The following is a 22,932-nucleotide window of genomic DNA, read 5'->3' as shown; positions in this document are numbered from 1 at the left end:
AAGATATTATTGTTTGCGTATCAGTACTGTGTTAGAAGCTACATTAGTTTATTCAGTTCTTACAGCAACCTTTCAGAGAAGGCTGGTAATACCTGCTTTTTCCCAATGAAGTAATTGAGGTTCAGTGGGGGAAGTGGGTGTTAGGCATTAATGTCTGTCTTAACAAACTTTATGGAGCTAGAGATGGATAAAACCATGTGCAAGTGTAACTTTGATTAAGAAAAAAAGCTTTAAAAAAATGGCACCAATAATACTACTACTTCCCTCTGCATAGAAAACCTTTGTTTAGTGTATTCCTTTCTAGCTTCTTTTTCTAGGCATTCACACATGTATTGCACATTTTGGGAAGAAATTTTTTTAACAAAATATTTTTAAGGTGAGATGGATTAAAAATGCAAATAAGAGAGGGAAAAGTCTCTGAAATAATAGCAGTTTGATGTATGTGTTTTTGGTGTGTGTGTGTAGGGTGGGGAGAGAGAGACAGAGCTTGGGAAACAGTTACACTCTATACCACATGCAGTTCTTTCCTGCATATAATGTCCTTTAGCGTATTGAAGACACTGAAGATCTGCAGTGAAGAAACTGTTTTAACTTTATTTAACCCATTATCTTTTAGACTTGTTTGGTAGAAAAACCCCTTTCCATGAAATACTGACCAGTTTCCCCCAAGATATGAAGTTGAGTTTGACAAAAGTTGAAATATTTGTGCATATTTAAATATGAGACTTTAGAATGTGTTAAAGTAAATATGAATTACAGCAGAAATATTTGATAATTTAATAGTGTTGGAATAACTGAAAACAATATTCTGAAGAAAATCAACCTTGGTTGATATAAAATAATACTAAAATGAGATAAACAGGGAAAATACTTGGCATTAAATAGGTAACACAGATATTACATGAAGAATTCATATAAATTATTAAGAGAAAATCGCACTAAGACCTGAGTAGGAGAGTAGTAGGCAAAACTAAAGAAATACAAAAAGGAAGTATAATATACACATCTGAAGTGTTAAGCTTTTTTAGTAACCTTGTTTCTTTTAAAGATCTGAAACTCGGTGCTTGTGAGTTCTTATTGAGGATTAATATGAAGCTCTTTGCTTTCTAAATTGTATGTAATCTTTATGAAAAGTCATATGAGATACATAACACAGTTAAATATATATTTTTAATATATATAAAATGTATATACAGAGGGTGCCAAAAATGTGTACACATTTTAAGAAAGGAAAAAACTGTGTGAATTGTAATACTCAATATATACTGAAAACAAGATGAATACAAGTCATGTTTGACTTCTTCAATTAAAAGAGGTGCTCAAAGTGGTTACCCTCAGCGTCCAGACACTTCTGATTACGGCGAACTACTGCTTGAGCAGAGATAACATCTCTTAAAAGTGTGTATGCATTCTTTTGGCACCCCTGGTATGTATGCCGCCTTTGACTCAGTAAACCTATGTTTTAAAGTTTTATTGTAAAGAAAGAATTGAAGAGGAAAAATATGTGTGTATAGTAGCATCATTTGTATTTTTCAAATTAGGAAGTATGTTAACATCTAAAATGATAAATTCACCACAAAATAGTACTTGTGGTTTAAAAGGTTAAAAATAATTGCAAAAACCGCAATAACTTTTGCACCAAGCTAATAACATGTCTTGATGGTGTATATCATGCCACAGCCTTTTTTGGGAATAAATGTACGAATCATCCATGAAGGAAAAGAACTCTAACTGAAGGGAGACCAAGTAGAGGCTGGGTGGTCTTCTGCAGTGTTACGGGAGAAAGCTGTGGAGCTCTTTTTCGAGGATGTTTCCATGTATTTTCTTACTCTGTTTTAAAATACAAGCCCTATAGGTTAGATATCTTTTTTGTGACTCTGCAAAAATACCATGTTCTTTAGTTTTTTTCTCAAACCTGACACTTAATGCCAACTTTTATAGTAGAAAAAATAACTGTCCTAGAAGTAGAGTTGAGTTGAGTTTGGCCTTTGTACTGACAGCGTGAATTAAGGGATGTCAAGTGTGAAGAATTCCTTACTGTATTCGTGGTTTTCCCTTTTGTATGGTATTAAAGTGATTTCCCAGTTATTGAGGAATTTAATAAATTTAACTCCAAATGGTTTGGTTTTATTTAGTTTTTATCTCATTTACCCTTCTTCCCAAAAAGATAGATTGGAATGAAATAAAGTAGTACTAGTGTTAGGAGGATTTCACATAGACTTGACTGACATCAGAGCTCAGCACGTTTATTTAAATAGGGCTATATGGGGATTGGAAGAATTTTAATGTGATTTAAATTCAGGCTGAAGGAGATTTCTGAGTATGACTATAGATTTTATGCCAAAACTTACAAATGAGAATGACGCCTAATTCTGGAATGTAGGAGGGAGTAAAAAGCATTTTTGTTTTTTCTGCATGCCGTGGCTGGCTGTACACTTGTTTCTTAAACAATTCAGATTATTGCTTTTTTTCTTTTTTTTTTTTTTTTTTGGTAACCTGAAGTTCCCATTTTAGTGGATATAGTGAATAGGTCCAGCCATTTTTTAAAAAGTTGGATATCAAGTACTGAATCTTAATTTGCCTTATTTATGGGAGGGGAAGATGTGAGGTACTTGAAAATAGGTAGTGTTCTGAAAAGAACCCAAATTCTCCTTCACTTCTGTTCATTTTCTTAGCAAAAGCGGTTGGATTAAACACTTTAAAACACAGATACCTAATTGGAAGGGTTTTGCCTTAGATTATTCATTCTTTACTGTGAATTAGTTTAATCAGATGAATGGATTAAAAGAAGAAATCTCAGATTTTTTTTTTTAATAGTTGATTTATTCTGGGAGGAGTTGAGGAAAATAAGTGAGAAAGAATACATAGTTTTTGATGGTGAGGTACATGAGCAGGGAGACTCTGAAACAAAAGTTAACTGTTAGTGTGATGCTTTCTAAATGCCAGATACTGTTCAAAGCCCTTTACACATATTAATTTGATGGATCATAGCAACCCTTTGACCACTAGTATCTCCATTTTGTAGTAGAATTTAAGGCATTGAGAGGTTAAGTAGGTGATTTATTTTTGGGGAAGCCTGGGTCAGCATGATTGCCCTGAAAATGTTGGAGACAGTACAGAGCTTCATTTAATGTAAAGGTGGACTTTTTTGAGATGAAGGAACTATGTTGCCAGAAGTAGAAGTACACAAAAGGCTGTATTCTTGGAAACTTACCTCTGAGAAATATCTCAAATGCAACCTTAAGTATCCTAATTGTAGGTTGTTGGTTGATGAAGTTTTTGCCTGATGAGGGGGCCTCAAGGCATCACTTACTTTCTAAGTTACGTTCCAGTCACACAAACATGCTTAAATCTCTGTTGATTTTCTGTCCTCCTCTCCTTCCCTTCCCTCTCCACTTCCTTCTTTTGCCTCATTCTCCGTATTCCCTCATCTCTCTGTTTGATGTGACTACCTACCTACTTTACCTCCTTCCCCTCTCCCCATTTCTGTCACTTATATAGAAAAACCATCTTTTATCCCTTTAACTTCTTCCATTGATTGTCCCCCTTTTCTGACTTTTACCATTAAACTTTAAAAAAAAAATTTAAAAATTTTATTGGGGAACACTGTTTCTCCAGGGCTCATCAGCTCTAAGTTGTCCTTCAATTTAGTGGAGGGCGCAGCTCAGCTCCAAGTCCAGTCTGCTTTTTCAATCTTTAGTTGCAGGGGGCACAGCCCACCATCCCATGCACCAGCAACCTTGTTGTTGAGAGCTCACACTCTAACCAACTGAGCCATGTGGCCACCCCTAAACTTCTTAAAAACAAAAAAGAGATAGCAGTTGCCATTCTTCATTTATTTACTTTTTAACTTCTTGTCATCTGACCCTCTGCTTCTGTGAGTCAAATTAATGGATTTTTCTCCTTCCTTTTTTCTAACCTTCCTGATCCCCACTTCCTTGAAATTCTCATTATCCTTCTTTTGTGATGTTGTATTACTTTGATGCTTCTTTTGCCAGTTCTTTTTCTTCATGCCATCAATGTATCCAAAACGTGAAGTCATTACCTTACTTCCAAATTTGTTCTTTCCAGTTTCTCTCTTTTGATTAATGGAAACATTAACTCATTAACGTTAAATTTTCCTGGTCCCTTTTTTCCCCTAATTCTTTCATTCAGCAAATATTTCTGGAGTGTCTACTATGTACCAGGTGGTTATTCTAAGTTTTGGAATTTCAACAATGAATAAGAGATAAAGTTTCTGACTTGTAGAAATTACATTCTAGTGGAGAAGACAATTAATAAACAGATATTTAATTGGGTGGAGGATAAAGTACACCAAGGGTTTAGAAGGCAGTGATGAGAGTATGTACTGTTTTGGACAAGATCATTAGGGAAGGATTCTCCGGGAAGGTGATGTTTGTGTGAAACTTGAGTGAAGCAAGAGAGTGAGCCATATGTATATCTGGGAGAAAAGAGCTCCAGGCAGAGGAATTACCCAGTACAAAGACCCTGAGATGGCCTTATGCTTTCCTGTGTTCAGGAAAGGCCAGTGTCACTGGTGCTGAATGAGTCATAGAGTGGTAGGAGATATGTCAGAGCAGTTGATTGGGGGAAGATCTTAGAACCTGTGGGCCCTGCCTAGGATTTTGGATATTAATCTAAATGTGTTGGTAAGGATTTGGAGGTTCTTAAACAGGAAAATGGTAACATGATAAGACTTAGCATGTTGTTTAGAAGCATCACAATGATTGTGTGGGAGAATAAATTGTGTGTATGTGTGTAGGAGGTAGAGAGAGTGGCACTAGAGGAACCTGGGACACTGGGAGTCTATTGATGAGAGATGATGGTAATTTGGAGTAGACTGTCAGCTGTGGAGGTGGTAGATGGTCAGGTGAGTGATAGGTTTTGCAGGTAGAGCTAGCAGGATATGCTGATTGCTTGGATATGGGATATGAGAAGAGATGAGCTAAGGATAGTTCTAGAGTTGTAGGCTTGAACAGCTACGCGAATAAATGGAAGTTCCGTTCTGGAAATACCCTAGGAGGGGCAGTTTTATTGAGGAGAGTGAGAATGGGTAGAATCAGTGTTTATTTTCAATATACTAAGTTTGAGGTACTTATTAGACAACCTAGTGGAGATGTCAAATTACACTCCTCCAGAAGGCAACTGAATTGGGGCTGGAAAAAAAGCTTTGAGAGTTATCCAGTGGGACTTTGAGAGTTATAGGTGGGACTATAGATGGGATGAGATCACTTAGGGAAGAGTGAGTGCAGATGAAGAGGAGAAATGGGAGGACTGAACCCTTAATTCCTTCAGCATGCAGACATGTGCAAGGAGAGGATCTAACAAAGAATACTGAGAAGTGGCTAGTGAGATAGGAGGATGTGATATCCAGGAGCTAAGTGATGAGAAAGGGATTCAAGAAGGGGAGAAGGTCCAGCTGTGTCAGATGATGTTAGGAAATGGAATAAAATAAAACCTAATAATTGATCTTTGAATTTGACTTGCTAAATCTTGTTGATTCTGCTTTGCAATATGGCTCTAAAATCATGACATACCTTTTCACTCCCTACCAAGAAACACTATTAATCAGGCTTTAATCACTTTTCTCCTGGATTGTTTTCCTGTTTTGAATTGTTCCTTTCTCTCCTAATTATAATAGGAAATGCATTCTCATTGTAGAAAGTGTGAAAAGATAGTGCAACAATGATTAAAAAATCCACAATTCCTATCTAACTTACCATTAGAGATAGTGACTGATAATGCTATTATAGTGCTTTTTTCTCTATCCATTTCTATCCATTCATGTTTGTAGCACATACATTGTATGTATAGGCCTTTCTATAAAATTGACATGAAAAGTAGCCTTAAATTTTGCTTTTTTAAATGAAATTGGTGGAACTATTAATATAATGTTAACCAATTCTTTGAGAGTATATATGAATGTGTGGCAACATAAGTATTCCATCATGGTGGAGTAGCCTTTTAACTCAACAACTCCCCACCTTTCTCCCCTCATTATATCTTAAATGAGTCCTGATGAATTTTCCTAAAGTATTCTTCTTCTGTAAGCTTTTGGTGTATAGTATAGTGATGCTCTGTTTTTGAGAGTAATACATGCATATGGCAGGAAACATGGAAAATAGGAAAAAAGTATATTCTTTTGTAGAATAAATTTCATCTATTTCCTGCTAATCTTTTTATTCTGTTTGTCTAAATGTAAGGACAATAGTATGTTTCCTAGGCAGCATTTTTTTCGTAATCCATTGTTTTTTCTATATAATTTTTTAGTCAAAGTGTGTTAGCAGTTTTGTGATTCTGTTTTGTTGTCAAATTGCTCTTCAAAAACTTTGTACTATTTGAAAGTATATTTATAAGGAATTTTGTTCTCTTTAAATTTTAGGATAGACCACTATCTTGTTGAGCTCTTTTAAATGAAGTTCTACTTGGATACAAAGATGAGGACTAGATAACTTCTTGAGGTTCCTTCTAACCCCTAGGATGAAGATAATAACTAACATTTGTATAGTGCTCTAAGTTTACAAAGTGAGTTCTCATACATCATCTCACTTGATCCTCACAACAGCCCTGTGAGGTAGGTAGGACAGGTATTGTTATTCTCATTTTAGAGATAAAGAAACTGATAGGTTAAGTGACTTGGTCAAGTTTTATAAGTATTTTAGCAGGGATTTTAATTCAGGTCTTCTGATCTAAATAAACACATTCTTTTGACAAGATTTCATACAACTGCACATTTAGATTTGCTATATGTCTGAGTTAAGGTGCATTTGTTATATAGAGAAATAAACCCAATGACAATGTAAAGATTATTTCAGTGTTTATATTTTCTTTAGTAGTTCCCAATCCTTTTGCATATCTCCCCACCCCATTAAATGAATGACTGTTTCTCTTTTGACTAGGAGAAGGTAATTTAATTATAACTATATTAAACACCTACGATTTTCTCTAACATTTGGGGTAGGGGAAAGTTGCATGGTGTTTTGTGTGTGTGTGTGTGTGTGTGTGTGTGTATGTGTGTGTGTGTGTGTGTGTTTGCTACCACTGTAAAGTACATCTACAATACTTAACTTTAACACATGTAGTATAAAGTCTAAGGAATAGAATTCCAGTTACAACTAGAAGCTTTCATTTTAGCATGAACCTATATCACAAGCTTTTCAAGGATATTATACTCTTTGGTACTACTTTAACCAAAATTGGGATAATTGAGTACTCAGGTATAGTTGCTTATTATGTTCGCAAAGGTACATTGAGAGTGATTCCATGTGGAATTCTTTCTTAAACCAAGAAAGATTATAGCTAATCTTCACTTTGACTAGTTACTTCATAAGGTAGAAGTTTGTAAAACTAAATTGGGAGCTTATTAGTTGCAATATCACATATTAGGAGTAGGTTTAGATTTTCACGACTACACAGTATTGTATTAAACCGTCTCACAGTGTTTTTTGTACTGCCATCAAGTACTTAACATCCCCAATATTTTTTAGAAGTAATTTTTTTGTTGTTTTTGTTTTTTTCTAGTTGTTGGTCTTGACGATATTATGGACGAAGGAGTTGTTAAAGACAGTGGCAATGATACCATTGATGAAGAAGAACTGATTTTACCTAACAGGAATTTGAGGGACAAAGTAGAAGACAATTCAGTGAGATCACCAAGAAAATCACCACGTTTAATGGCACAAGGTAATCCTTCCAAAGATTACCTAGAAAATCAAAGGTGTAGGGACAGATGTCATAAATTGTCAACTTGCTTAGCATTTTGATAATAATCAATTTTGAAATTATACAAATTTTTGGTATAATTTAAAGAATTTTTTATTGAAATTATACATTCACATAATTTAAAGAGTTGACTAGTTTTGTAAGTTTCCAATACTTGCCACCCCACTATGTCTATTTTCCTAGAAGAAACCACTATTAACTTGCAGCTGGTTTTATTACATTTTTTTGATATTTACTTTCATGTCTTAGTTAACATATGTATATTGCTACTTTTTGATTTTCTGATGTAGGTATTTATTGACTTCCCACCTTGGATCGCGAAAATTTAGTATTCTATTCTCTTGTTCCAAACACACAAAAGGATGTTTTTTTTCATCCTTCTATATAATTTTGTTACAGCAGTAGTAATTATTTATGTTAGTGTTACTGTGACTTTTGTATGCTCTCAGATATGATCTATTTAATAAACTATGGTTACTTTTTGTATACAATTTTTTGTCTTTCTGACTTAGTAATTGCTTTTGTTGTTCACTTGCTTAGTTTTATACATTTGTAGTTTTCTGCATACATGTCAGTACACCCCGCCTACTCTGCTGGTTGTCTTAATTTTTCCTAAAGATATTTGTGCATATCAAATATTATTTTCATTTTATTGAAGAAGTATCTCTTGGAGCCTTATGATCCGCTCTTGTGTGGACTGGTGTGTTAGCCCTCTAAGCCTGATGCACAGCTGTTTTCCAGGGCTCTCCCTTTACAGTTTGATGATTTTGTTCTGTGTTACAGTTCTTATTTCCTCTTTTTTGGTTTAACTCCTTTGTTTTGGTAACATACCTCTTCTAGTAATTTTGCGAGAAAAAAGAATACGGAGATAGATACTTTTAAACTTTGTATGTTTGCAAATTATTTATTCTGTTCTCATGTTGGAATCATGGTCTGTTTGAACATAGAATTCAGGATTGGAAATTATTTTCCTTCAGAAATTTGAATGTGTTGTTCCATTTTTCTCTAACTTCAGTGTCGATGAGAAATTTATTTTGGTGTTCCGTTCCCCCCCCCTTTTTTTATGTTAGTTGTTTTCTATTGGAAGTTTGTGGAATCTCTTCTTCGGCTCTAGCGCTTCGATATTTCTGATAATGTACCTTGGTGTGGGTGTGCTTTACGTATTCAGTAGATCATTTTAGTCTGAAAACGATTGTTACTCAATTCTGGGAAAATTTCTTGAATTGTTTCATTGGTAATTACCTTCATTTTCTCAGCTCTTGATTTTTGGAACTCCTGTTATTCAAGTGTTTGATAGAAGGGACTGTCTTCTATTGTCTTCATCTTGCCTACTTTCCAATTCTTTGTCTTTTTCATGTACTTGCTGAAATTTCCTCATGTTTATCCTCAAACTTTTCTATGAAGTTTTGCATTTCTAATTTCATAATTTTGTTTTGGGAACAGTCCTTTTTGTAGCGTTCTAGTGTTGTTTCATGTGTGCAATATCTTCTGTTGTCTTTTGTAAGGTAACTATGGTGTTTAAAAATTTTTTTTTTTGTCTTTAATAGTTTCTTTTTCTCCACGTTGTAATTTTGTTTAACTTCAATCTTTTATGTTAGAGATTTCCTTAAAATGTCTGATCCTTGATTGTTTGCTCATGTTTAGGAGTAGAGAACTAAAACTGTGTGGAATATTTTAATGTGTGTGTTGGCTTTTGTTAACTGTAAGTGTCACTGTGTGGTGATCTGGCTGTGCTGGTTTTTGGAAGAATCCCTGATGTCAGAAATTTGGTTATTCTCCTTAGGTTCATTAAATTGCTAGCATATGAGTCCTTGAGGGAAGTTGACTAGGATGTCTTGGTTTTCAGTATATACACATTCGCTTACTCTCACAAATTTCAGTGTATTTTACCCACTGTATCTGTGACTGATGTTCCTTAGTCTAGAAACCCTGTTTTACACTGCAGAGGATTAGCCCTCCAGTCTGGGATTAGGACCAGGGAAGGGGGCGGGGGAGTGGGGTGGGGGTGGGAGGAGGGGGGGGAGAGAGAGAGAGAGAGAGAGAGAGAGAGAGAGAGAGAGAGAGAGAGAGAGAGAGAGAGAGAGAAAGAGACCTAACTGCTTCTTAAATAGCGTTTAGCTCTTCTCCTGTTAACCACCTGCCTTCATCCCCGCTTTGAAATCATCTGCAGTCACCAATTCTTCAGCCTTTTCCATCTACATCAGTTACTTCTTGATATTTGTTGTTTGGCTTCCAAAATTGTAACTATTTTCTCCTGTTCTTTGTTTCCTTTTAGATTCATGCATTTTCTAGAGCTTTAGTGGGGTTTTGAGAGGTGTATTAACTTAGATGCATATATTTATTTTATCATCTTTATCTCAATTTATATTTTTAATCAGTTACTTGGTATACATTTGTGGCTTTGAGAAATGAAAAGAATAAAATTTGAACATTATAGACAAATAATTTTTGGCCTAAACAATCAGTCTTCTAGCTAAGGCAGTTAGTTTTTAGAGGAGCAAAAGTGACTTTATTCTTTGCTCAGTAAATCAGTTACTGTTGCAAAATAATTTATCTGAATACCTTCTACTAGTTGAATATGCTATTCATTTGTCATTTTTAGCAACTATTTAGGTCATGGGTGTTGAAACTTCATTTAGTTTATATCAAGGCAGATGGATAAAATAGAGGTTAAATTATTACAAGCTGTTGTCAGATCTTTAAAAATCATCTAAATATTGACAGCAAACCATTAAAATTTTAGTTGTTCAAAAATGTGATACAGCTGAGCATGTGATAAACAGTTCATAATCCACTAAGTAATTTTTAAAAGTTGTTGAGTATTTACCTAATAACCACATATTGTGCCAACTCCTGGGAGAAATTAGGAAGGGTCTTTAAGCTTAGAATGGCCATATACTTTCTTGTCCAAACTGGGACACCTGAGAGTGAAATAGTGTACTATCACTTAGAACTTATAGACAAATAGGGACATGCGATATCTTCAAGAGCCTCCCAGTTGAGTGATGTATAACAAATGAAAGAAATGTTCTAAATATTAGTGCATAGCAAAGTTTTGCATTGAAAAGGAGACTTAAAAAAATTTGGTAATGTTCAATTTTTATACAGTTGATTCAGAGGTATTGGATATGCATAGGTTTGGAAATAGCTTGTTTACTTTTTATTTCAGTTTGTGGGTTGTTTTTCTACTTAGTTAATTATTTAGCTCTCTTTCTTTCCAGTTTTCTTTTCACTTTGTGTTTTTCTTTTCCCTGGAGGATGTGTTAGGATGGGGAAAGGAAGAAAAACTCAAATTCATAGATTCTTTGTTTGCTCGAAGCATTATTAAAGGTGGGAAGCTTTATTATTTTCACACATTCTTCATTTTCTCTTAAGATAGATTTTCTTGGTTTAAATCTTTTTAATTGTAATTTTTCTTTTTGTTGATCTGTATCTAATACTCTAGTATATACTTCATTGTTTAGGAATAGCTTGAGTGCTAAAATGGTGATATATCTGAAACACACATAGAAAGGAATTAGAGTTCTTTTGAACCTGTGCTTTAAAATTCGCAGGTCCTGTTTGTAATATGTGGTTTAGTTCAGATTTTATTAGCACCTTAATTTGTTGTTTTATATATTTAAAAATATTTAATGTTTAAAACTGTATGACAGTCTTGCTTTAAGATGGGTATTAATGTAAACTCATTTAACTTACTTTACTCCCAGCTTACTTCTTATAGAAAAGAGACTTAATGAAAACATTTCTGTCTTGTAGTAAGGTATAATAGTCTAAATTTTATAGAGGTTTTTTTTTTCCCCCTGCCAGAATTTATAGATCTTTGATAAACATACAATTTGTGTGTGTGTGTGTGTGTGTGTGTGTGTGTGTAAAATCACCATCATGAATAACTGTTCAGTACATTTTCATTGAAACGATCAAATAAATTTTGTAGTTGAGGATAAAGAATTGATATATTCTAAGTTGTATTGAAATAGAAACACATGGCAAAATAGCTAAGTTATTTTTATTTATTTTTTTCCCTTGTGATAGAACAAGTAAGAAGTTTGCGACAAAGCACTATTGCCAAGCGTTCAAATGCAGCACCTTTAAATAGCACAAAAAAAGCATCTGTGAAGACTGTGTCTACACCTAAAGCAGGGGTGAAACAACCAGAAAGGTGTCAAATTAAAGAAGAAGCTTGTACATCACCGAAACCTGAGTACCATAAAGAGAGCAGAAGGAGTAGCCGACATACTGGACAAATTGAAGTGATCCCACAAATTGAAGAATCTGTGTCTTCAAGTCATTCTTCAGTGCCATCTTGTCTTGAAATGAGGGATGAAGCTGGATTAGATTCTAAGCAGAAATGTAATAATCAGGGAAAAGCGAATGTGCCATCTCATGAATTAAATTGTCCACTCCTTTCAGAGACTTGTGATAGTATTGAAGAAAACAAAAATGAAGCTCTGGAATGTAAAATCAAGACTGTTAGTAGCCCATTGTTTACATTTTCTGATAAAGAAGAACGTGAACAGAATGATTCTACTTCAGATAAATTGGATGACACTATTGTTGAAGAAATGAGGGCAAAGGGGAAAGTTGAACAAGAGTCAAAGGAAACAGTAAAATTATCCCATGATGGTGACCAAATTGTTGAAGATCCTGCATCTTCTGCTGCTCTCTCTTGTGATGCTGCTTGTTCAAATTCAAATAAGACCGAAAAGAGCCTTGTAGGTGTATCCAGTTCTGTGGATGAAGTAAATGAATGTAATTTGGAATTCAAGAATGCCATGGAAGTTTCTGAGAAAGCTAAGAACTCCTTTCATAGAAATGAAATAGAATCATTGGGTTATTGTAAAGACATAGAGTCTAATCATAAACAGTTGGAGAGCACCGAATTTAGTAATTCAAACTTAGAGGTGATTGATACTCGTGCTTTTGAACCAGAAAGTACTGTTTTAGAAAATGCTATTTGTGATGCGTCTGACCAAAATTCAAAACAGTTGAATATTACCGAAAGTATTAAAATGGATTCTCATGAAACTGCAAACATTGAGGATGATAGAAATAGCCCGTCAAGTAGTGTTTCTTGCTTAGAGTCAAAAAACATAAAATCCAAACACACAAGACTTGTAATTCATTCTAAGCAAAACATGACCACAAATACTCTGAAAAAAATTGTTGCAGCAAAGCATGAATTAATACATAGCAAAACTAAAGTTAGTGTCAAAAGTGTGAAACGAAACCCTGATGAGTCAGAATCTCAGCAAAATTTTCATAGGCCAGTCAAAGTGAGAAAAAAACAAGTTGATAAGGATTCAAAGATTCAGAGTTACAATTCTGGGGTTAAATCAGTGAAAAATCAAGTTCATTCTATATCGAAAAAAACACAAGATCAAACTTTAGTACAGATTTCCAAACCCGTAGCTTATTCTTTGAGTGATAAGCCTCATGGTCACCCTGGTTGCTCTAAAGAACCCCATCATCCTGCACAAACTGGACATTTATTACAGTCCTGCCAGAAACAGTGCCATAAACCCCAGCAGCTGGCTCCAACGGTGAAAACCAATAGTCATGTGAAGGAAGACCTTGAACATGCAGGTGGTGTAGAGCATTTTAAGGAGGAGGATAAACTGAAACTAAAAAAACCTGAGAAGAACCTACAACCCCGCCAAAGAAGAAGCAGCAAAAGTTTTTCTTTGGATGAGCCACCATTGTTCATTCCAGATAACATAGCTACCATAAAAAGAGAAGGCTCAGATCATAGCTCTTCATTTGAAAGCAAATATATGTGGACTCCCAGCAAGCAGTGTGGGTTTTGCAAAAAACCACATGGCAACAGGTGTGTGTGTGTGCGCGCACGTGTGTGTGTGTTTGTTGTGTACATTGAAGAGAAATTGCTCTTTTAGGGTGGGATTAGTATGAGAACTTCTTTATAGAAAAATTATTTTAACATGCAAAGACTTTTACAGAAACAAAAAACTTTTATCAGTCCTGGATAAATGATAGAAAAGCAGAGCCACTGAATTTACAAATATATCATCCTAGAACATTTTAGAAAGCATAGCCTAACTAACAGCTGGTATATATAGAAATGTTTTGTCATTGTAACCAGTTAGAGAGTGTAATTTAGTCATTACATCTGGGGAAAAAAAATCTTTGTGCTAATCAGAAAGTTGTTATGCTGCTGTGGGTCTGTAAGTTATATATTTTATTTGGCTCTAAAAGAACCTAGCAATAAGGTATGAAGGCCACAATGCAAATACTATTTCTCTTTTGAAGATTTTTTTTTTTTTTTTGGTAAAAGGAAGCACACTTAATAGCACTACTTCATAACTATCAAACTGGACCTTGGAATGAAATTTGATAGCTAGAAAAACTTAAATTACACAGGTGAATTTTGTGTGTACATGGAATGGAGGAACAACATGTATTTCTTTCTGAATTTTTCAGTGATTTGAAGGATTTCTTGTAAATTCTAATTTTTTAAGAAGCGATTTTAGCACTGTCCTTCAGCATTCTTTCCTCAGGATTCGACGTTTCCTAGTTTTATGACACTGCCCCCACCCATGTATTTTATTTGCTAGCTTTTTAAGAAAGGAAAACAAGATGAAGTGGAGTTTGCAGCTGCAAGATTATCCTGTTCACATGTTCAGATTGCTGCTGGAACTTCTATCAACGTTGATATGATAAAAGAACATTATAACTTGCATGTTGTAATACTGTCTTTACTTGTGAAAGTAAATGTTAGAATGACTTCTCAGTACTATCCAACAATATGAAAATGAAATTCTTTAGGTAGGGACAGTGTAGTAAAGTGTGTTGTAATACATGATTTTGGTGTGACGGATGGTGGTGGGAGAGAGTCGGTGGGAGGTCTTGGGGCTATTCTGTAAAAAATAACTTTATGTCAAAGGGTTTCTTCATTTGTGATTCAGCCTGTGGCCTATTTTTAGTGTCAGTGGTTACTTTACAACAATATGTTCCAGTTTTTAAAAATTGTAACTTATTGGAATATAGTGCTGTATTTGCTCCCACTTATGTGTTCTTTACAGTTTTTATTTAAAACACTTTATTCACATATTCTGAAGTGGACCTGCTAAATTTTCAGACCTAATAGAATTGGGCTGGATAGTGCACTGAGGTGCTTTGTAAAGCTAGCTAGCTGTTTTCCTGCTGCTAGAATCTTCTAAAAGTCACCATGATTACATGTGGTTAGAGTAATAGAATAGTGAATGAGTTTTTAGAACGAAACTTTGGTGTAGAATTGGAAGGCATGTTAAGTATGTTATAATGTAGCTTTTTTGTAGATAAACTTATATTCTGATGGAGTTTACCCATACTTTTTAATGGTGACTCACTTAAACATCAACAGTTATTTTCCTAAAATGAAGATGGGTTTTTACTTAATGCCGCCTTTTGGATCTACTCTAAAGCCTAGAATTTCTTTGCTTCAGTCTGGAAAATTACTTAGAGTATTAGTGGGATTTTGTGTAGGGATTTTGAATTCATTCTATGTAATTGACATGAATAATATATAACATTGGAAATAATCAATATTGGAAGCACCATTACACATTACTTCAATTTTGTGAATAAAGAACCCTAAATAATTGATTGTTTTTTTCTTTACATATTAAGTAGCCTTCACTACTTTGATACATTGTGCTTGGATACATTGAGATTACTCAAAAAATGCACCTGTCATGCTACATGTAGTTTTATTTTAAGTCACACATAAGAATATGAATTTATTAGGAAGGGCCTATCTGAAAATAATTGTCATCCCTTTTTTTATCTCATGCACTAGCCACATTGAAAGCTGTTAGTTAATATGACATTTTCTAGCACTTGTGACAGCTTTGCTTCTGTAAAGACTACTTTAACTTCAGCATTTTACACGTATTGAAACTGAGGTTAGCTTCTTGTATGTGCTTCCAGTTGGAAATTATATTTTTTAATGTAGATTTGTTCATGGCATGCCAAATACAGTATTTGACCATAAACAACTTATATACATATTCTAAAGACAGTGGGTACTGACTTTAATCATTTACACTTCATGCCGAGTTCTTTTTCTTCTATTTTCCTGATTCAGCCTAAAAGTATACATATTATTTTAAAAACCGGACTAATACTCATTTATAAAAAACAAAAATCAGTGTTACCTTTGAACTTCTTTTAAGCATAAGCTAGTTGGTATTTTGGAAGGAAGAAGTCGTAGACTTTATATTACCTTGTAGTTTCTACCTCTCTCCAGGATATTTGTATCTTTAGTTTATATTACACTTCTTGCCCAGTTATAGAAGATTAGTATATTGGATGAAATTAAAAACAAATTAAGAAAATCTCTTTAGAATGGGTTCATAGCTTTTATACTCAAGAAATCTTTTTCTGAGAAGGAAATTTCCTCCTAGAATAAATATTCTGGTTTTCCTTCAAACTTCAAACTTCAAACTTCAAAAGTTTGATAAGTTGTTTTTTATCCCTGCACATGAGGTTGTTAGTGACAGAAACATTGATTTAATGTTTATATGGAATTGAATCCTTTTATAGAAAAGAGTGAGTACATATACATACACAGTAATGTGGTTTACATTTGTCACTTAAACACTTACCAGAACTGAAGGCCCATATTCTAACAGTTGCATTGCTAGTGAATGAATGACATGAACTTGGTAAGAAGAGGAGTTTGCAGTGTTGCCTCTGATTTACTTTGAAGAAACTTGAAAATTTTCTAAGAGTGTATTTTGGTTTATGCCAAACAGATTAGAATTAAGATTGCATTTTAAATTAGTTTTTAATTATAGTAGATCTAGTTTAGTTCTTTGTTTTTAAATTTTGTGTAAGAACATATAACAGTAGGAGAACAAACAAATATTTCCAAACTCATCCATTTAACTGATTTATGCTGACTTGGTCCACTTAATTGATCCAAAGCTAAACACAAAATTGATTTTTTTTTAAATGAAATATTTAGCATCCAGATTGTAGTCTTTTCCTTAGCGATTTTGCCTGTTGGTAATCAGAAATTCAAGGACAGCAGAAAATGGGAGAGTAATTCTAGCTGTGATCCATACTGCCCTTCCTCACACATTTTTAAACTATGAGGAATAATATGAAAAGGGAAGAAAATACATAATCTCTTTTTGTGATGAATCATTTTAAAAATATGGTTCATAAAGTTCATAGTATTTCCAAGTTTTAACTCTAAAATTGATACATATTTACATTTTGGGGTATTCAGTTTCACTTTCAAGTTAATTATGTTTTCCCCAGGATGTGGAAATTTTTATAAATGTAACTTTTTTCTTGATTAGTCAGAATTTTATTTAGCTGCATTTTATACATAAAATCTAAACCATTAAGATCCATCTATAGATGGCACTAGAGATTTGCTTTTCAGAGCCTCTCAAGTTTGAGGAGACATTTCCAAAATAAACTTGAAATGAGGCATGGTGACATAATTGCTTAACAAATTTCATGATTATAAAACTATTCCATGGTTAAGAATTTGAAATTCCTTAATAAAGTGCTTTATAAATTGATACTTAGATTTGGGTTTGAGGCAAAAACAGTCAAGGTCATAGTGTAGGTAGTTAAGTAATATCTTATTGAAAATATTCCAGACTTGCTTTGAAGAAATCATAATAGAGCTCTGACAGTGGAAATCAAGGGAAGTCACTATTTTTCCTTCAGTATTTCAAAGACATTCATATTAGTTGCTGTGAAGAATTAGCAGTATTTATGACTGCAACCAGAAGTAGAAGAACTTTTAAGCACCTGTAGTTTTCAAACAATTTTCTGTTGGCTGGAAGATTTATATCCTTGAAACATGGACTCGTCTCCCCAAACCCAGAGAAACCATTTCTGTTTTGCAAACAAATACCACATTTTTTTTTTGAAAGTTTTCTTACTAGGTTTATGAATCCAGAACATTCTGGTTCTGTTGGTTTTTACATAAGGCATTAGTGTTTTTTGCCTTTTGCTCTAGTCAAATGAATCGTTGAGGAAATGATGCCTTATCTGGTAAAGCTGGCACAAGGCATTACCAGTTAGGGTAAAGAATGAATTATAGGCTTGAAGAAGTCAGATTTCCTTGACACACAACAGCAGCATAAAATGGCACACAAGGAAGAAGAGGGCAGGTGTTGAGGATTGGGGTAGTTGACATGACTTTTCAAGATACACTGTAATGATTGAAACTGTTCTGACCATTATAGTTCCACCATTAGCAAGACAGGTGTATTTAGGCATAGTTGGCCATACCGCTCTGTATGAAACCTTTAACATCTTCCTGTTGGACCACAGGTTTACAACAGGAATTTTGGCACTGTATGAGGTGCCACTGTTCATCAAAATCAGCAGTTTTTAAATCATTGAAGAATGATTTAAATCACTAAATCCTTCTGTCTTAATTTTTGAAACATACCGAGAAATACTAACCTGTAGAAGATAGGAAAGTATTAAACATGATTATGTAAGTGAGCTTTGTATTTTTCCTAACAGTGGGTTGAAAGTATGTAAAAGTAATTTTGCCTTCAGATTGCTTTTTGTACATCTGATTTGCCATTTTATTCCAAAGTAATTCTAGATATTCTTTCTAGATTACAAAAACTTTTTGGAGTCATAAATCTCATGTCCTTGGAGTTTTTCATTGGTTAATGAAGTTATTAAAGTACAGTAAAGAGAAAACTTTTACAAGGAGATTGGAAATTTTTAAAAAATCAGCCTGAATATTAACATTTTCATGTTAATACATAATACTGATCTTTATGGGGAAAAAAGTTGAAAGCACATGGTCAGTAGTATGGAAGTCCACACTCAAAAGTTCATAAAAAGATTTTTTAGTGAAATCAATATAACACCATGAATCAGAATATTTTGAGCTTAAAGAATAGTTAACATAGTTAAGGTGGTTAATAAACAATTTGAGAGACTCCATTATGTTAGTTTTTAAGTTGCATTTTTATTGCTATCTGGTTTTCTGTGTCATCTTAAAATGATTTGTTGGATAAATGATTCTTCTTCAGTTTTATGTATGATTTTATGTCTGTGGTGAATGTAATTTTAACTTCAATGGATTGTCTAATCAGATTATCACAAATCTTACCACCCTCCTCAAGGAGAAATATTGTTATTCTTTATTTTGTTGTTTTATAGAATATACTGACAAAGGTCAGTTGCCCTTTATTTTCATCCTTATGTGTTCCCCCCCGTTCCCCCCCCCCAGTATTTTCTCATTCATACCAGGGGGGAAATAGTTGACTTATTAAAAGTTCCATTTTCATAGAATATTATTTTCTTTGAAAACTTGATCCATGTTGAATTGATAGAATGGGTAAAGATGGAAAATATGCAAAATATCAGTCAGATACTAAAAATTTCATTTGGACTTATGACATTAGTTTAAGAAAAATGTGTCAAATTAAAGTGTTTGTTTTTTTTCCCCCCCAGGTTTATGGTTGGCTGTGGGAGATGTGATGACTGGTTTCATGGTGATTGTGTTGGGTTAAGTCTTTCTCAAGCACAACAAATGGGAGAGGAAGACAAAGAATATGTATGTGTGAAATGTTGTGCTGAAGAAGATAAAAAGACTGAAATAGTAGATCCAGATATTTCGGAAAACCAAACTAAAGTTGAAGTCCAGAGTGAAGATAAAACAATGGAATATGAAAAGCTTGGGTTATCAAAGCACACACCAACAAATGACAAAACCAAATGTATGGACGATACAGTGAAGCACAAGGTCAAAATTTTAAAACGGGTGAGCTTCTCTCTAATGCATTTTTTTTTTTTTAATTTAAGAAATTTGTATAGACAATGAAAATTTGAAATTTCTCCTTAGGGCTTATTGTTCTGTACATTTTCAAACTTTTCCATAAAAATAATGGGTTTTTATTTAAAATACTGACAGTTTTGGTGAAACCTGGTAGTGACATCTTCAGAACATGCAGATCTTATTTCTTGCAGTCTTGGTGCTATTTCTAGTCTCTAGTTTGGTACTTCGATTTTCTCTGGTAGGACATGTGTGATCTTATGGTATAGATTAAGTGTAAATTGTGGTTGCTTACAATTTTTTTTAAAAAAGCTCTTTAGTCCATAAATATTGACTAATCCTTAAGCCACATTTGGCATTTTTATTTTCAAGTGGAAGAGTTATTTTTCTCTCTGAAGAAAAGTAATCTTAATTCTTTTGACCTTTGTCCCAGTAGTTGCTAGGAACCCTCACCTAATAATTTTTCTCTTAAAATGTGGTGTCTACAAAAGTTATCAGTTTTCTTCCACCTTACATGTTCTGTCTTCTAAAAGTATTTTCTAAATTTCAAAATATATAGTCAGTTACAGAAGTGTATAAAAGACACAACACTTTATCTGATTAAATTTTCTTTATTTTCATTGTCTACCTTTTTATTACATTTGGTTTTTCTAATCATTGGTTTGTTGTTCTTATAGATAGAGCTAGGGAGCACGGTGGTAACAAATGTATATGGACAGTCAAAGTATAAGCAAGTATAATCAAAAGACAATGTAGAGTTGGAAGGAACCTTGGAAGTCTTTTAGTCCAACCGTTGAGATTTAAGAGCATAATAACATTTTCAGCAAAGTCTCTGTTACTTACAAACTCAGTTCTTTCAGACACCCCGTATATGACAAATCTTGATTAAGTTCCAATTCACCAAATCTTCGTGGCATCCACAGTTTTCTGTCTGGTATGACGTTTTGAGAATCAGATTATGTTCTTCTGACATGCTGTTGCTTTATTAGCAACAAAGTAATTGATAATATAGAACTGAAAGCTCCTTTGAGAACAATTTATAGCACACCTTTGCAAAGCTTCTATTTATCATTAAATGTTAATCATCTCTTCTTGGATACAGTTTCTTGGCTATTTAGAAATACAGTTTATTTTGTTGTTTAGCTGAGTTTTCTCCATCTGGTCTAAAAAGACATAAAAAAACATTAACGTTACAATTGTTTTGAGAACTCCTATACCCAGTCTCTACCAGGAAAAGAACTGAGGTTAGTCTGACTTTGTAAATGCATGTGTTATCCAAGTGATCATTGCGTCCTTTTCCCTTTGTTGATGAATTGTTGAATTTTATTTAGACTTGTCTGATTTAAATTTATGGAATCTGCTTTTTAAATATCACTTATTATCCCTAGATTTTGTGTTGAACTATTTACTGAGTTTTATTGTGTGCCAAGCATGGTACCAGACTTGGGTAGATAAGACTGATTGAACTATGTTCCTGCTCGCAAGTAAATCTAGTTGGAGAGGTAGAAAATAAGTACATAAAAAAATTAGAAGATTCCTAGCCTAGAGAAAAATCAGTTTTTGTATGTACTCTGTCTTAAAAACTATGATCATATGTATAGACAGTGTTCTTCTCCCTGTCTTTCAGACACTAGTGTGATGTGAGTAATTACTCCCAAGGGTTTCAGAATTCTGGCTTCACTAGTAGTTCTTTGTGGATTATATTAGGACAAGAGTAGCAGGTGTCCTGATGGTTTTTCTACCTTATGGGAGTTAAAATTGCCAATAGGTACACTGAGAACTGATACACTTATAGGTGATTATGACTTCATTTGTTTTAGAATATAGTGGAAAATATACATATTTCTCCACAGTTTCTGTTTTCCATATCCACAGCTAACTAAGAGAACGCATAATAACTTATACCAGATTTTCTTTTTTTATTGTTATTGGGAACATGATCTCTATTTTTCAGTTCTCCTTTATATAGGAAAACTAACTAAGCTATTATGTATTCTGCAGAAAATACTTAACAAATGGATTTTGAATGAAAAGGTGTATTTTTGTTGTTGAGTTATTGTACATTGTTAAAAAAACCCTTTAAACACTTACGGGACTGAAGAATGGAATATACTTGATATTATAATAAGTTGTAATACTAGTTAATTCTTTTCATCTACATACTCTTGAAGCTTGTTTTATATTTAGAAATAGTTTAATAGTTTTCATTCTAATGCATTAAATATTATTTTTTGCAGGAATCTGGTGAAGGCAAAAACTCACCAGACTGTAGAGATAGTGAAATAAAAAAATGGCAACTAGCTCCTCTTCGAAGGGTGGGACAACCACCTTTACCTCGGAGATCCTCAGAAGAAAAAAGTGAAAAAATACCAAAAGAGTCTACAACTGTTATATGCACAGGAGAAAAAGCTTCAAAACTAGGAAGTAAGATTAATTGAAAATACTAATGGTGGTGGTAGAAGATGAGTTTAGAGAAAATTATGATGGAACTTTGAAGCCATGAGAGAGTTAATATTTTCTTTTGAATATAATGGGAAGCCTTTAGAGGATTTTTGTAAAAGGAATGATGGATCACTCTGGTTTTTCTGTGGAAATTGGATTGTAGAATGGAGGATAGGAGAGAAGGAGGGTAGACCGATTAGCAGTATCCAAGGAAAGAACGGATGGTAGCTTGGAGCAGAGGTACAATGGAGGTAGTGAGAGGTGGTCAGATTTAGATACATTTTATAGTAGAGTTGGCAGAACTTACCGATGGATTAGATACAGGTAGGTGAAGGAAAGAGAGTCTTGGTAGATGATTAGGCAAGTGTTGGTGCTACTACTGAGATTAGAAAGACTGAGAGAAGATTTGGGGAGGAGTATTGAAAAATTATGTTTTGAGCATTTTAACTTCAAGATGCCTATTAGACATCCAGATGTTGATGTTTGAATAAACCTTGGCCGATGAGTCTGGAGCTTAGAGAAGAGTTTGGGGGATGGTATATAAATTTGGGATATATCAATGCATACTTATTTAAAATCATGGACTTAGGAGCTACACAGAGAGTTCAATAATGAAGAGGCAGAAGCAGAGCCTTTGGGGCACATCAGCATTTAGAAGTTGAGAAGAGGAGAGGCGGTCTGTGAAGTAAAAGACCATAGTGGTCTGGAAGCCAGATGAAGTTTTAAGGAGGGAGTGATCAAATCTGTCAAATGCTGTCTGGTCTGGACATCTAGTAAGATGAACACAGATTGTTAAATATGTGATTTAGTGAAGTAGAGATCATTGGTAACTTTGATTAGAATGATTTTGGTGGAACAGTGAGGAAAAAAGCCAATTGTATTGGCTTATGGAAGAATGGAAAGTGAGGAACTATAGATATTGACTGCAGATAATTCTTTCAAGGAATTTTGCTGTTAAAGGGAACAGAAGTGGGGTAGTAGCTAGAGGTGGATGTGGGATCAAGGAC

At 34.0% G+C, this 22,932-nt stretch overlaps 1 protein-coding gene across 7 annotated transcripts in view; it reads left to right on the top strand.

Annotated features, from left to right (window-relative positions):
• Positions 1-22,932, top strand: part of PHF3 (PHD finger protein 3) — a 77,200-nt gene that overhangs the window by 36,278 nt on the left and 17,990 nt on the right. For 2 of the 7 annotated variants that reach the window (XM_081045143.1, XM_081045144.1), the window contains 4 exons: positions 7,522-7,683; positions 11,755-13,546; positions 19,162-19,471; positions 21,721-21,907. In XM_081045143.1, the coding sequence (XP_080901269.1) occupies positions 7,522-7,683; positions 11,755-13,546; positions 19,162-19,471; positions 21,721-21,907 (2,451 nt within the window). Of the gene's footprint in view, positions 1-6,479; positions 6,575-7,521; positions 7,684-11,754; positions 13,547-19,161; positions 19,472-21,720; positions 21,908-22,932 lie in introns of those variants that run through there. The other 5 variants (XM_081045147.1, XM_081045146.1, XM_081045148.1 and 2 more) reach the window with 3 other exon arrangements.

This window comes from Rhinolophus hipposideros (assembly GCF_964194185.1).
Source record: "Rhinolophus hipposideros genome assembly, chromosome: 3".
Taxonomy (NCBI): domain Eukaryota; kingdom Metazoa; phylum Chordata; class Mammalia; order Chiroptera; family Rhinolophidae; genus Rhinolophus; species Rhinolophus hipposideros.
This window is presented reverse-complemented; position numbering and strand designations above follow the sequence as displayed.